Below are 16,335 nucleotides of genomic sequence, written 5' to 3'. Positions count from 1 at the left end.
TATTATGATATTGTACACATGTGCATGCAAGTTAAAATACATTGCACATGCAATGTTTTTAAAAATGTTTTACAGCCATAGTGATGTCAGAAGATGTTTTACAGCCATAGTGATGTCAGGTGATGTTTATAGCCATAGTGATGTCAGATAATGTTTTACAGCCATAGTGATGTCAGGTGATGTTTATAGCCATAGTGATGTCAGATGATGTTTTACAGCCATAGTGATGTCAGATGATGTTTTACAGCCATAGTGATGTCAGATGATGTTTTACAGCCATAGTGATGTCAGATGATGTTTTATAGCCGTAGTGATGTCAGGTGATGTTTTATAGCCATAGTGATGTCAGATGATGTTTTATAGCCATAGTGATGTCAGATGATGTTTTACAGCCATAGTGATGTCAGGTGATGTTTTATAGCCATAGTGATGTCAGAAGATGTTTTATAGCCATAGTGATGTCAGATGATGTTTTATACCTATAGTGATGTCAGAAGATGTTTTATAGCCATAGTGATGTCAGATGATGTTTTACAGCCATAGTGATGTCAGATGATGTTTTTCTTAGCATATTCAATAGACATTGATTTTGAATTACAGTTAGATTTACTGTATATGATTATTTATATACCCTCAAGAACATGATACACACCTTTCCAAATGCACTCTTAATCACATGAAAAAACATTCAATTATTCTGTACATCTGTATGCATTATATCATACTGAGAAACCAAATTGATACTTAGCCGAGGAACACTTCCTAAGGTGTTCATTTATGTAAGTTTAACACATATCAAACTTCTGTCACATCTTTTCCATCATTTTAGCTTGCGGCAATAACACCTCTGTGTAAGTTTCATTTAATTTTAAAAAAACTACATGTAGTAAATACAAGTATGCGTACCTCTTGTCTTAATGTACATTCGTATCTTACAACTAAACAAGTTGGTGAGTGTATATAGTCAAAATCTACAACATCTGTGTAAACGCAAACACATGACATTAATAAATCTATTAAAATATCTACATTTAGACTAAGTAAAACATCAGTACAACAATATTTACATAAACACAATATTCAATAATAAAAAAGAAAATAAGACATAATTTGGCAATCTGGGGACTACTCTTAGAAAACTTATTATTTTACAAATTAGTATCTGGGGGTAGCCTAGCAGATACATGAAAGATGTAAAAATTGAAAATACAAGTGAATTCAAAAATGAAAGAAAACAAAAGTACATTGTATCCGGGGGAGTCCAGCAGATACTGTATAAATTTTGTCTAATCTTATTACTTGGGGGAGCCCGGCAGGCACACCTACATCCTAAATCTTAGTGTCAGGGGGAGCCCAGCAGACACGCCTACAACCTTATCTTAGTAGCTGGGGAGAGCCCGGCAGGCAAGCCTACATCCTAAATCTTAGTGTCTGAGGGAGCCCGGCAGGCACACCTACTGACGTTTAGAAGCTATGGACTAGGTATCTGGGGAGGAGTCCGGCAGATGCTACAACTGAATTCTAACCATTGAAAAAAAATTATTTTAAGCAGACGGTGTTCTGCTCATGGAGTAGTAGTGAAATAAGAATGAGAGAACAGCTTAAATGATAACTGAGTCCAACAATAACTATCTTCTAGGGTGACACACACACACATATATATCTATATATCTATATATCTATATATATATATATATATATATATATATATATATATATATATATATATCTTTATTTCCGCTTTACATGAGAGTATAGTGACAAGTAAGATTTATAATGCACGAAGCAAGATAAAAAAAAATACAATGTAGTTGAACAAAACAAAACAAACAAAACAAAACAAAAAATTGAAATGAGAAAATTACTAGAGAGTCATTATACAGATGAAGTGTTCACAACAGAATCATCTATCTAATTTCTAATTTTCGAATCTCTCACATGCATATTTTAAAGAAGTGTAGTACAAAATCGAGAAACGTATGGATGTTTAACTGTTTTTTTTTTTCAAAAACGATCTCGTACGGCTACTACAAAAATGTGGCCTATTGATAGAACTATTTTTTCTACCATTCTGACTTTTTACAATTGTGAACAAAGTTTACTTTTTTTCTGTTTTAAGTTGACGATATTCTACAAATGGCACACACAAAGAATCATTGAACTCGAAGTATCCGGAAGTAAAGGACAATCTAAATTAATGAGAAAAGATACAATAACCGTTCTGAGCTTTGTGTTGTTGAAGAAATCAACTAACTGTCCAATACTGTGAAATTCTATGTAGTTTTACAACGTTAAATATTCGAATACGAGTATAAAAATGTTCAAGTAAGAAGAGTGTAGTGGTTTGGTTTAACTATGGAGGTTGACGGTGGTAGATTCAATTGTAATATAGAGACCGAGTATGAAAACCATGACGAATTACATAGACCCTGTGGGTTACAACACGAAGTATTCGCTTCTATCGTTACCTTAACGCTGCTCGGTAAAGTTCGCAAAAATTTCTTTTCGTACGAGTTGTTAGACAGTTTCGACAAACTTAGTTCCATTTCTTTATTCTCGCACGATTCTTTAAAAATGATTAATCTTCTAGAGGAAGAACACCATCGGTTTCAACATTTATTGGAGGACGGTTTGACAGTCGATCAGGCTCTTCGTCTTATGAAACTGAAAGAAGTTCCAAAAACCGGTGCGCACAATTACAACGAGTTACGTATAATTTGGGAAGAAAATAACTGTCAAACTTTACTGGACGTGCTCAAAATTTACAATTCTCAAAAAGTACAACCGGGATGCCTGGCGGTCGCAAAGATGTCAAAGTTTTATAACGATGAACACATTGATTTATTTAAGCAATGCTTAACCGCGCCGGGGGTAGCTCGAGAACTCGTCTTTTGATCTGTCAAAGAGGAAGCGCATTTTTCGTGTTTTGATAAGAAAACCGTGGATGTGTACGAAACGTTTAGAAAAAATATCATTGGAAGTCCGAGCATAGTGTTCCATCAGTATCACGAGAAAGACATGACAAATATCAGAAACGGTAAGGAAAATACTATTCAAGGGTGGGATGCTAATAGTCTATACTTGTGGGTACCGGATCAGCCACAGGCCTGTGGTCATTTTACAATCCGACGCGAGGAAAACAATACAAAGTAGAGAAAAGGACAAATATTTAAAACCGTTGAATTGGATGGAATGGTTGATGCTATCGGAAAACGGGATATTCATCACTATTTTAATTTGGGAAGGGAATACACAGTCGGGCCGTATCGATTGGACGGATTCGAAGCGCAAACTAAAACCGCGTTCGAGTTTTACGAGTGTTATTATCATAAACACGATTGTGAACTGACGAGAGGCCTGAAGGATCCCAACTGGTTACGGAAACGAACAGTTGAAGAAAATAGACTGAAGAAACGTCGAAGGTACATCGAAAAACGGGAATTTAAGGTGATCGAGATTTGGGAGTGTCAATTCAAAAATGCATTTAGAAATCTAATCTTTTAATGAAGGAGTTCGTGGAGGGAAAGAAAAACGAACGACCTTGTGACAAGAAAACAATCATGTCCAAGGACGAGATTCTTAAGGCCATGGAACAAGAGCAAATGTTTGGTGCAGTCGAATGCGACATTTACACACCAGACCATCTGTTGGAAAAATTTAAAGAGATGCCCCCTTTTTGCAAACATGACCCTCCACGCGAATCAAATGGGAGAGTTTACGAAAACTATGATGACGGAACTAGGTATACCAGATCGGGGTCGCAAACTTCTTGTCAGCGGAATGAGGGCAAAACAATTTTATTAGCCACGCTGCTCCTATAGTGGTATTTCGAAAAAAAGGACTTCGAGTGACATGAATCCATAAAGTCTTAGAATTCATCGCAGTCGATGTTTCTCTTCTTTAGTGCAGGACGTAGTAAGGGCGCGTAGGGCGGGCGATGCCGATCGCAACCTCGAAGTCATCGGGGAAACACAAAAATTAATTGGAAATTCGAGTTATGGCAGCATGTTGCCACAAAAAATACGTTTTTTAGACGTTGAGTATTGCAAGTCCGAGGTAGATGCTCAATTAAGAGTAAATGATAGGAAATTTAGATAAATGAACGAAATAGACGAAAATTTCTACGAAACAGGAATGGCTAAGGTGAAGGTCGTGATGGATCTTCCCATGCAAATAGGATTTTTTATTTTGAACTATGCAAATTTGCAAATGTTGAGTTTTTATCACGATTTCCTCGATGTATTCATTCCGAGAAGCAAAGGAACTCGTGACAATGGATACGGATAGTTATCATTTCGCCCTATCTACGAGTTCTATGGAAGACGCGGTCTTGCGCGAAAAAGCTCTTCGAAGAACAGATAAAACAATAGTTGCCCCGTATTAATCCACACGAAGCTGCTAAATTCGACTCGAGACAACCGGGTCTATTTAAATTGGAAGCAGAAGCACAGTCTATAGTCACTTTGTATTCTAAAACTTACTGTTTGCAGAGTCTAGATTCGGGGGGAAAAGTTAGTAAATTTAGTTGTAAAGGAATCAATAAAAGAAACATCCGTGATCCCATCGAAATCTATAAGAAGGTGTCGTTTGAAAGCTCTATCGAAACTGGTCAAAACAGATGGTTTCGCGCTTGACATAATATCGTGTACACGTACACGCAACTGAGGAAAGGATTTTCGCCTTTTTATCTGAAAAGACGTGTTCTAGATGACAAAGTTTCCACCCAATGTCTAGATACAGAATTAACACTGGACGAAAATAATTGAAATTTTGTTCAATTAATTTTGACTCTGCTTTTTAAATATCACTATTTAACCCTTTTAATTCGTTGTATATCACGCGATACAAGTCCATCTGTATATTAGGTCAATACACGTCACAATCCCATCGACTAAACATTTAATGGAGTTCCCTGCGGGGTGGAAAACTTTATCGGGTGTTGAATTTAATGTTTTTTAACTATTAAATTAACAAAAAAATTGATGTGTCTGTTTATTTTTTAATTTTTTTAATAGAATTTTGTGTGTTTTAAAGGGAAAGGGTGCTTTTCGTTCGTTTTTTTAGTGAGGGTCCCCTGATATATTCCACAATGTAATTAGTAGAGCAAAAATGGCTTGGGGATCGAGTTTGTTTTTCGTTTGTTATGGAGATAGATGTGAGAGGATGGGGACTAGGATTGTGTGTAGGAGATGGGATGTTGGGGAAAACCTTCCTCGGGGTGTGAAGAAATCAAAAGTTGAATATGCCAGCGAATTGAAGAATATAGACATCTTTAAGAATCTGGACAGCGTTGAAGTGGTTAAGCTATTGGGCAACCTGTCCTGTTCCACGTTGCCGTCCACCAAGACAGTGGTGCGGTTGGGCGGAGTTCTATGTGAGGTAAGTTTTTTTTTTATTTCATCTGTTTTCGAAAAAGTGCCTGTAGAAATAAAGAAATCATTGTTTATTATTATTATTATTATTATTATTATTATTAATACTATTATTATTATTATTATTATTATTATTATAGCGGGTTTTTTTTGTTAAAAAAAACCTCGTGTATTTAAATTACTTCAGGCTGACAAAGAGACGACTATAGTAGAACCGTCGTAGACGAAAGGGAAGGTCAGAATGACGAGAAGGCGAAAAACTACCACCACCGCCACCAACACCACCTCAAATGCTACTATTCCTCCATCAACAGTTGCCACTCAGGGTGAGTTTACCCTTTTTGTCTTTTTATAATTTTTTTTTCATTTCAAGAATCATTTTTATTGTTTTTTTTTCGTGTGTGCTTATGATTTCAACTCTTTCTTTTTCAGAAACAACAGACTGGGAATTTTCCTTCTACGTAGGGATCCCGTTCTTAGGCCTTACGTTACTAATGTTGTGCATGGTGATGAGGAAATTACGCAGGAGACAGCGTCAGGGAACAGTGCGCCAGTTGAAATATTCGAAAGAAAACTATCAGTGGAAACCATTGAATCGGCGAGCGCAAAAGAGTTTTCTCTTCATTCAATTAAGTTGGATTGAACATGGTTATATTTTCTTTTAGTTTAACTGGCTTTGAAGTTTGAGAGAGCGAGAGAGAGAGAGAGTGAGAGAATGAGAAAGATGTCTTTTCTTGTTTATCTTTGTCGTGCGTATTCCGTATGATTGTTTTGACATGAATTTTTGAATATGTACACGAAATAAATATTTATTACATCGCATGTATTTTTCTTTGTCGTAGGGAAAAAAAAAGAAGAAAGAAACAGAATCTTTATTATAATGTAAATCAACCTATCGTTTCCTATAAAAAATCTTTATACTAACTGTCTTATCGAAGAAAAAATTCCAAAATCACAAAAGTATCAAACTTGAAAATGATAATGAAAGGAAAAAAATGGTTGGTGTAAAAAAAATGTCAGTGTAAACTTACGAGAAAAAAAAACAGACCAACGTAAACCTTTAAAGGATAACAAAGGACTTGTAAACAAACGGGTTTCACCGAAAAAAATATTCCCGAGCGACCATTGGAAAAACAAAAAAGAAAAACTTCGAACCAAATGGTTGGTGTAATAAAAAGATGTCATGAAAACTTACGAGAAAAAAAACAAAAAGAAGAAATATAAACAAAACAACGACAAACGGGTTCACTGAAATAAAAAAAACGATCGACCATTGAAAAATTAAAAAAAATAAATAAATAAACCGACGAAACGAATAAATAGAACAAAAACAAAACTCTTGAAGAATAGTATTGGACTTGTAAACAAACTTGTTCAGTGAAAAATAACTACCGGTCGACCTTAGGGAAGATCAATTTACAGTTAAAACAAAGTATGCTACACATCACGTATCATTTGAGTTTCATCCAGCGAATCGGTGTGGCTAAAATCCAGATGGTCCACTTGATTGTCTCATTTCAAAACGTCTTTTCTTCGTTTTGGGCACAAGTCTCTGCGTTTCTGTGGTCTTGTATTGTTCACGTGTTTCAGGATAATCCTCATTGACAGATACCGTCCGCTGTAAAATGAACTTTTCTTTTTCTTCGATTTTTTCATTCTCCGTTTGCACGCCAGTATCTTTTGTTTGAGTATTTTTGATCGTTTGATTTTCTCTTTCGTACTGTCGTTTAGGAACGACGACATATTCACTTGCCACGTGTCGTTGAAATACTGTACTGTAAGATGTCCAATATATGTCGTAAGAGTTTAGGTAATGCTTTCCGCATCCGGATCAACAGTCTCTTTTTCTGACCAACTCCACACTTGCTCTTCGAGAGTATTTTTGTCGGCTTTCAAGCTGGATAAATACTTTTTTAAGGTATTAATTCCTTGTTGTACACCACGTTATAAATGATTTCGCACCATGTTTTCTATTGATCTGTTATAGACGTTTATAGTAAAGATTTACGTTGCTGATCCGTTGTTAAAGCTAGCAATTTGACGAAACAAAGGTTTCTCCTCAACCTCTTACTCATTGCGTGTCATCTCTGTAAATGATTGTCACCTCACCGGGTACAATTTTGGTACGAAGTCGATCCCTCTTATCGCACTTCGAGGACAGGCAAACGACTAAATAACCGTACGGATTTTGCGTCGCCTTTTGGAAAGCATCTAAAAAAATTTACACGACTTGGAAAACTTTGTCTAGCTAGCGTCAGTATTTGTAGGCTGTCTCTGGGGTTATCGAATAAAACCATATATTGAGAATTGAGACTGATGGTTCTACTGTAGCGAGATTGAGGGAAGATGTTTTGACTTAAAGTAGCCACGTTACTATGTTTGAGTTATCCTCCATCATGTCTCGAATGGCTACATTTTCCGTCTCCCTTCAATTCTTGGATACCACTTACGAATCTAACAGACATCTGAAAGAAATGGATTTTTACGTCGTGTTGAGAAGTACGGACTCAACACTTTTTCATCCATCCAATTGTGCAAATAGGTTTACTGTACAGATTGACGAACAAATTTCACTAGACGGTCAATGGTATACAAGTCTTGTCGAGATCGGAATAAATAAGAGAGTGAAAGGTCTACGGGATATTTACATGTATGCGGGAATAGTATTGTCGGAGGTACAAAAGAGACATTGCTCGGGAGAGTCGTGCTCATAAAAGGGGAAAATAACGCGGCATTTCCCCATGTCATGTATATGACATGGTAACTACTAGTTTTCATTCCATAGAGATAGAAATGCGAGAAAGGGATGGACAACTTGTAACTGTATCCGAAGATCTTGTTGTAACGATAGTGCTCACTTCAGAAAGTACTATTTCCTATTATAGATGGCTCAAGATAAGATGTACGTTACGGACGCTTCCAAATGGATCTCTTTCTTTCAAAAATCGAGTGCAACCGATAATGTTTTGAAACCACTAACCCCTAAATTACACGGCAAAAGCATAGGAATGAACGACGAAGAGACGTCCTAAAAAAATGTCGACGTGACCCTAGTGTCCCAAATTGCGCAAACTGTACAGCAGGCTGGAAATGCGACGTGACAAGAAAAAGGTACATAATTAAAAAAAACGGAAGGCTTGACGTTCCGTTAAACAGTCTCCTCGAAAAGGTCGAAGGATAATTCAGTTAATATGTCGAAACTCGTACAGGATGATTTTTCCGAGGGGGTGCCTAAAGAATTGCTTTTTTTTTCTGTGCCCAGTCATCAAACAGCAGTCAACCGCATGTACTATACTCATTACAGACCCATATCACAGGTATCGGGAAATGGGCCAATAGAATTTCATCTTTCGGGTCAAACCTCTGACTATCTGGATTTGAAAAGAAGCTTGCTCTAGGTGAAACTTAAGATAACGAAAGCTGATAGGAGTAGTTTGCTACCCGGAGAACAAATTTCCGTTGTGAACAATTTACTCCACAGTCTATGGAGCCAAGTCGACTTCTTTCTGCAGGGAAAACCCCTGTCTGGATCATCGGGTGCCACTTACGGTTACAAAGCTTATTTCAACACGCTGCTCCGTTTTAGCGATGAATCGAAAAACACCCAGTTGAGAAGTCAAATGTATTTTAAAGATGATCCCGGTGTTGCCATGGAGGATAACGATCCTATCGACAGAAAGTAATTTCGGATTGTCGGCTTTCTGGTGAAAGAAAGTAAAAGCGTGAATTTTGAATCACGTTTAATGGAGGACATCTACATGTTAGATCGATTCATTTTAAATGGGGTGGATGTGGATTTGAAACTGTACCCCCAAAACGTCCGGTTTTGCTTGATGTCAGCGGATTTCGGCCCTCGCATTCCATCGACATAGAAGATGTCATTTTCAAGGCTTGTCGATTCGAAGTCAACCCGGTGGTACTGACTGCCCACAACAAAGCCTTGGAAAACCACACCGCAAAATATCCCATGATTAAAACCTTCTTAAAAACAGCTATCATCCCTGCAGGACAGACCAATTTCGTTTGGGACAATTTATTCCAAACTCAGTGTCCGACAAAATTGTGTGTCGGATTCGTATCAACTGAAAGTTTGACAGGTGTGTATTGCGTGTCTGTTATTCACGTGTTAGTTGGTTGTTTGTGTGTGGTTTTTGTTTATTTACATATTTTTCCCCAAATTATAGTTTTTGTGTTTGGTTTTATTTTACATCGTTCCTTTTTTTGTTTTCTTTTGCAGGAAACTTCACCAAAAATCCTTATAACTTCAAGACGTTTGACGCCACGAGTGTTGGATTATACGTGAATAATGTGAGCGTACCGGGAAGACCATACAAATTCGATGGAGATTAAAAGAAGCCTATTTGACATTACGAATAAATACGGGTTGGACGAAGGAATAGGTTTCAGTCCAATCACACTGGAGAGGTGGTTATGCTTTATTTTGATTTAAGATACAACCCGATTTCTCAAACGTGGACTACTTGACTCTGGTTAGGGCAATGTTAGACTCGAAGTGACCTTTGGTTTTCCCCTTCAAGAGACTATTGCTGTCGTTTTATATGTCGGGAGAAAAGTTTGTCTCCGGCAAAATTTTCAAAATGGCGCCCAAACTGTGTCTCAATTCACCGGATCTAACTACTAGTGTATATTGGTATGCTGCTGACAGCGGCGCCACCGTCAGTGGCGTCCGTGTCGTCGTCCATATTCATTTGGTTTTCGTGCGATGACTTTATGGTTATGGTTGATCAATTGTTATGAAATTTTAATATGGTTTTATTAACTACTAAAGAAATGCTCTAATTTGATTTTGAGTTTATGGCCCCTACCATTTTAAAATAAAGGCCATCCATGTAACTGACAGATACCACACTGTACGTTTATGTTATTCTAAAAAAAACTGAGAGTCCAGAATTTCATCAAGCTAACCTATATATAAAGTGAAATGGCCAATCCTTAACATGACATATCAAGTTCAACACATCCATGCAAGTACACCTTCAAGGAAGAAGCATTGTAATATGTATATGACTTGTCCTATGGCAATCCATAGTGGAATTTTTTCCCAAGTAGATGTTTAGTAACTCATGTTGATGGATATTTATCAACATGTGCATAATTCAATTATTGATATCAATAAATGGAGAAGTTTTCTAGACAATGCAAACACGTTCAAGACAAAACGTATATTTTTTCAAATTTGCTCTTCGGGCAATATCAGTCTGCGTCCATACTTGCCCCTCGGGCAATACCAGTCTGTGTCCACACTTGTATATTATAAAAAAAATAAGAAAGAAAAAAAAAAGGATTGTCAAATTTTAATGAGAAGTAAAAGTACTACGTGAATTTTAACTAGGCACTTATATCACCCCTTTTGGCCCCTTTTTGGGCAGTTTGGGCCAATGATCCCATTTCAAATAGCAGGCTTCCTCATATTATGTTGTATAGTTATCTGTAATTAAAACATAATTGTAAGTACCAACACTGTAGTCACCTATTATAATAAGAATTAATTATATAGAAAAATTACCTTCCCATTTTGCTCAAAATCTACTCCAAAAGGATTCCTGGGTCCGCCCCCTGCTTCGTTCAGATGCCCAACTCCTTCCCATATAGCATTTGGTCTACACGGGTGTTCTACTATGTAACCATTCGGTATCTTATTCCGAAATGTAGGATAGCAATGAGTGACTGTAACGACTATTAATACCACTGCTGGGTATAGCCTGCATTTAAAAGATAAAGAAATTGAAGGATTAAAGTCAACATTGCACAAGAAAATGGTTAAGAAAAAGGTCAAGGAAACAGCGGCCAATATTAAAATGCATCAGTCGCTACAAAGACAAGGATCTAAAATATTTCTTAGCAAAATATTTCGATATATTTTTTTATTGGTAGTGGTTATAAAACTCGTGTTACGATTTTCTGTATGTAATATGTGTAAATTGTTTTATTTGTTTAATACTTTTTTACTGCATTTCTTATGTTGGCATCCTTTCGAAACCCAGGAGTGCCTCCATAACCTTCTACTCCATACGAAAGTGCCCCTGGGTTTCGGAGAATATTCTAACGGTGTTAAGAAAATTTACTATTTAAAAGGAACACATTCGCTTAAGACAAGCTTATATGATTATATTGTTATTATTTGAAATATACCGAGCATTTATATAAAAAAAAATGTACTATAATAGAAAATAATATAGCCACAACGAGACGTCCATTTCAGCCAAAGGACTCGAAAATCATATCAGAATCTTTGTAAAATATTAACCGCGCTTTCTATAGATCACATAAATTATGGAACTAAATTAAACTTATGAAATGACATTAAAATACTTTTTTCAGAATACTTTAAACTTTTCCAAGGATTGATCAATGCTCATAAACCATAAAGGTGTTGTTAGTATTGCTATCAAATGGTCCAAAACCCATGTGATAGCTGTCTGGGACTTCTTGAGATAAATATAATTTATGCTAAATATTTACTCCAGCAAGCTAGAGGCTGCCTGGCAAGCTATTTTCTGACTTAGTGCCACCCTAACCTCTAGCATCTGACATGTTGAAAGCCACCGCAAAAGTTAATTAGCTAAATATGTGTTTTAAAATACTTTATGTCTTTTATTTACATATTAAAAAGAAGTTTAACCTACCGGAAATCGAACGATAAAAATCCTAAATATTTGTTAAATACCTAGAAAACATTTGTAATGAAGACAGTTGTCAAAATGACCAGCAATTTTGAATTAGGTCACTAATTTTACGGAATACAATATATTTTTGACAAAACGAACTTAAAGTTTGTAAAGGCAATTCGTTGGTTAATTTGATATGTTCGTTTCGCAAATTTTAAAATCCGTAATTTTATCAACCGGAATTACACACTCGAAAAGCTAAAATCCAAATATGAAGTTCATTTTAACTGGTTTCACAAAGGATTTCCAGGATTGCTGGATTTTCTCATCAGGTAGGTCATTGTTTTTCATTAGCTTAGTCGCCTCCTCCCGTGCAATGGTAAAGAAACTGTATAAAATGTTTTAAATGGAAAATAGTTTACTATAATTCTGCCGATTTCAAGGAACGGCGGAACGAGCGTTATGCAATATGGCGCTCGGAAGTAAGAGTTTGGGATAAGGAGGAACGAAATTCCAACCGCTTACGTTGTAGGAGTAGCCAAATAATCAAATGTCGAATGAGGAAAATGGAAGAAATACTTTTTGATGGCAGATTATTTAAAATCTCCATTATCATATTAACATCGAAAATTCCACTATGGACAGCCTCAAATTTAAAATGTTCACAGATATTTTAAACTATATTTAACTATTGTATTTGAAATTCAATCATCTTCTCATTTCATACTTACAAGTTATATATTGTTGATATTGATATTATCTTATAAATAGTCCGCGAATTTTTCAACTGTTCAGTCAAACTCCAAGAAAGTTTAATGCCATCACAGAGGCTTTCTCCCATTATCACTAGTATATAAACACTCAGTAAATGTAACAAATAACATTAAATTAAGGAGGTAGACCTAGGGTAAGGGCCAAAATTCTTACAAATCATTAGAACGTTTGTACTCAACATTTGACATCCATTTCCTGTAAGAATCAAAGTAACTTGGATTGATTTCATTCTGCTTCGAATGAAAACTTGATAGGATTTGGTGAAATTGAATATGATACAAACATATCACTGATTTCAAGAGTTATATCACTTACCCAAGGTCTACCGATACTGTACGAACCTAAAATACCGTCCGTGCGAGACCCGACAGGGTATACAAGGACGTTAAAAAAACTCTCACTTACTACGAACCGAACTCTATCACCTGGGTGATAAAGAGAAAGAGCAGAAAGAGTCCATAATGCATCTGATAACCACCATGTTTTATCAGATGGAACTAAAAATTGTCGTTCGTAGAACACCATTCGCACATAATTTTGTCGTTTTAAAACATTTGACCAAGTATGATAACCATAAATTTGTTAAAAAAAAAAAAACAGGGATTTCAAAATGCTAGAAAAGTTTTGTTTACAATATTAACATCAAACTAAACGCATTTTCCTCTTACCAGTTTTCCCCGTTTTTGAACATAATCCTTCATACGATTTTAAGATATCACGAACACTCCTATTTATGTACTTATAGATTTGATTTTATATACCGGCAGCACAGACATAAACCCAATTTAAATATCAAAAATTCCTAGAGTGGGTTGATCGAGGAAAATATAATAAAAATAAGTCCGCATAAATTGCTTGAATTAACAAGGGCTAAAAGAACTAGGATTGCGGCGCTTTTTATTTTTCATTTAAAGTTTAGCAAACATTAGTAAAATCTAAATTTATGATAAAAAACTAAATCCTGGTCGAGATTTTCCATTACCAATAGGTCCGGTTTGGATTATTTATATCTGTACCATGTCCTTGATTTTGCCTTTGATGTTTTTCTTCTTCTGGTATCAATATAATATAAATGGTCACATATAGGGATACTCATTTCAGGTTGTTTTTTTGTTTGTTTTTTTTTTACATTTCTCTAACTTGTGATCATGATATTTAGCTTGGTATTTTTCTGATATACATGTGCAGGGTCGACAAGTATGTAGGATGTGAGGTTTTCTGACAGGATGAAGATTTGTCTTACTTATCAGGCCATCCTTGTTTATCAGGAACCCCATATGGATAGCACACAGAATGTATATGTAATACTAGCTGTAATAATATGATTTCGTGATTCCATAATCATCAACATGAAAGAACTTTGTGGAAATTATTTAAAAAAAAAATCAACTTTCGTGAACCATTTTACACAAGGGCAATACCAAGTGCTACATAACTGAGTAACTTAGACATCATCGGTCCTTTTCACAAAAATCGTAAGTGTAAAATCAGTCGTAAGTTATGATGTCATAATAGAGTTAAGTATTGTGACGTCACAACTTACGACTAATTTTACTCACGATTTTTTTGTGAAAAGCGCTGCAGTGACCCTTTTCACAAAAATTCGTAAGAGTAAAATTCGTTATAAAATAAGTTATGACGTCACAATATATTTATTTACTATGACGTCATAACTTACGACTAATTTTACCTTTACGATTTTTTGTGAAAAGGACCACTGACCAGTAACTCATGATCCGGATTAAAGAGTCTTATAGACCACCAAGTGGTTGTGATTTACTTAAGCTTTGATTTGTTCAGTTGATATACTTTTATATGGACAACATATTTATCCAGTGTGGTGGACGCATTTTTAAACAAACGGTCAGCATTCCAATGGGAAACATTGCGCTCTGCTACTCACGAACCTATTCCTTCAATTTTAAGAGCAGACCTGATCCAAAATAAGGAACAACTTAGTATCGACTACACAGATGACATACAATTACTCATTAAACAATCCTTGTTTCAAGGATTTTATGTATTGTATCTATCCCCAAAGAACTTAAGATAAAGGACACTATAGACACTGTGAAGTCAGCTTTATGGCTTGACCTTCACTTACAGATCAATGATAAAGGAAAACATTTGACAAAACTATCCCACTAACACAATTTCTTATTCCTTTTTGTCAACTTTTCTTTCATCTGTGACAAGACTCCTTCAGCACCTGTGTATGGAGTTCTCATATAACAACTCTTCCTTCCATTATGCCATACCACGCAGTCGTTTTGTTCTTACAATTATGCTTCTAGAAAAGCAGTTTTTAATTGAGTCCGAGTTCCTCATTAACTTTTGTTTCTGTGTACTTGTTATTTTGGTTATTTTATGTTCTTTATGGTGTGTGTGTTTTCCTGGTCTTGGCTTTATCCTTGGATTACTTTCTTTTAATTTCCGCTCAAATCTTACTCCCCTTAATTACTCTTTCAGAAATTCCATAAAAAAAAGTAATGGAAAAAAGGCTGCTAGGAGCCTGAATCGCTCACCTGGTTAATAATTTGCCTTTTAAAGGCAATAACTCTAACAAGGAGTAGTCAGACTATTTTGACTCCATATGATTCATTGGATACAGTTGTAAGCCTTATAATAAGGATCATTTCAGCGATTGAAAGCTATTGGCTAAACCTAACAGATTTGGAGATGTATGCAAAAATCTGCTGACCCCATTGTTCTATTTTTAGAAACAGCAGCTGTTTTTTCAGCGATCAAAAATCTGTCATTTCGTTAAGGATACCCTATGAAACTAAAATGTCAACTTCCATTGAATTCTGTAGAGCAGTTTCTGAGGAGAAGATTTTTTAAAGTAATAACATAAACAGAAAAAAAGTCCAAAAAGGGCAATAATTCCAACATGGGTCAACAAATTTTCATCAAAATTTGACCACAGATAGATCTCTTCATGCTGAATAATTTTACCCCATGTCAGATTTTTGTTAAACCTAACCGTTTTGGAGATATATGCAAAAATCTGCTGTCTGACCCCAATGTTCAATTTTTAGTAACAGCGCCCATGCATTTTCACAGGTCAAAAATCCAAACGGTCATTTTGTTAAGGATGCCCTTTAAAAGAAAATACCAACTTTCACTGAATTCTGTAAATTAGTTTCTGAGAAGATTTTTTAAAATGGGCAGTAACTAGTAAATGGCTTAATGGATTAAAACAAAAATTCGACAACAGATAGATCTCATCATGCTGAACACTTATACCCACTCATCAGAATTTGGCTAAACCTAACGGTTTTGGAGATAAATGCAAAAAACTACTGTCTTACCCCTATGATCTATTTTTAGTAATGGCGGCCATGTTTTTCGAAGGATCAAAAATCACCACATCAGTTCTATGCATGATACCCCAAGGAACATTCATACCAAGTTTGGTTTCAATTAGTCAAGTAGTGTCAGAAGAGAAGATTTTTGAAAGAAATAACATTAAAAATGGCAAAAGTCGTTGAAAAAGGGCAATAACTCCAACATGGCTTAACAGATTAAAAACAAAATTTGACCGCAGATAGATCTCATCA

At 35.7% G+C, this 16,335-nt stretch overlaps 2 protein-coding genes across 2 annotated transcripts in view; one reads left to right on the top strand and one right to left on the bottom strand.

Annotated features, from left to right (window-relative positions):
* Positions 1–13,597, bottom strand: part of LOC148609811 (dopamine beta-hydroxylase-like) — a 32,891-nt gene extending 19,294 nt beyond the window's left edge. The window contains exons 1-2 of the mRNA XM_088541088.1: positions 13,444–13,597; positions 10,900–11,095 (exon numbers count right to left, since the gene is read on the bottom strand). Of these exons, the coding sequence (XP_088397214.1) occupies positions 10,900–11,095; positions 13,444–13,466 (219 nt within the window). The 5' untranslated portion in view covers positions 13,467–13,597. The remainder of the gene's footprint in view (positions 1–10,899; positions 11,096–13,443) is intronic.
* On the top strand, positions 4,916–6,192 carry LOC148609812 (uncharacterized). Its single transcript, XM_088541092.1, has 2 exons — positions 4,916–5,379; positions 5,805–6,192. The coding sequence occupies exons 1-2, from the start codon at positions 5,110–5,112 to the stop codon at positions 5,835–5,837; spliced, it is 303 nt and encodes a 100-aa protein (XP_088397218.1). The 5' UTR covers positions 4,916–5,109; the 3' UTR covers positions 5,838–6,192.
* Positions 13,598–16,335: the final 2,738 nt, after the last annotated feature.

The sequence above is a fragment of the Perna viridis genome, chromosome 8, assembly GCF_037379345.1.
Source record: "Perna viridis isolate PV_CMFRI_1.1 ecotype Kerala chromosome 8, ASM3737934v1, whole genome shotgun sequence".
Taxonomy (NCBI): Eukaryota; Metazoa; Mollusca; class Bivalvia; order Mytilida; family Mytilidae; genus Perna; species Perna viridis.
The sequence above is the reverse complement of the archived record's forward strand: the minus strand, read 5'-3'. Positions and strand labels throughout refer to the sequence as shown.

Bases quoted from the DNA above. Each gene is read 5' to 3' on its own strand.
- LOC148609812 (XM_088541092.1), top strand. From the start codon at position 5,110: ATGGCTTGGGGATCGAGTTTGTTTTTCGTTTGTTATGGAGATAGATGT. The intron at 5,380-5,804 runs GTAAGTTTTTTT...TTTCTTTTTCAG, and splicing joins TGGGCGGAGTTCTATGTGAG to AAACAACAGACTGGGAATTT.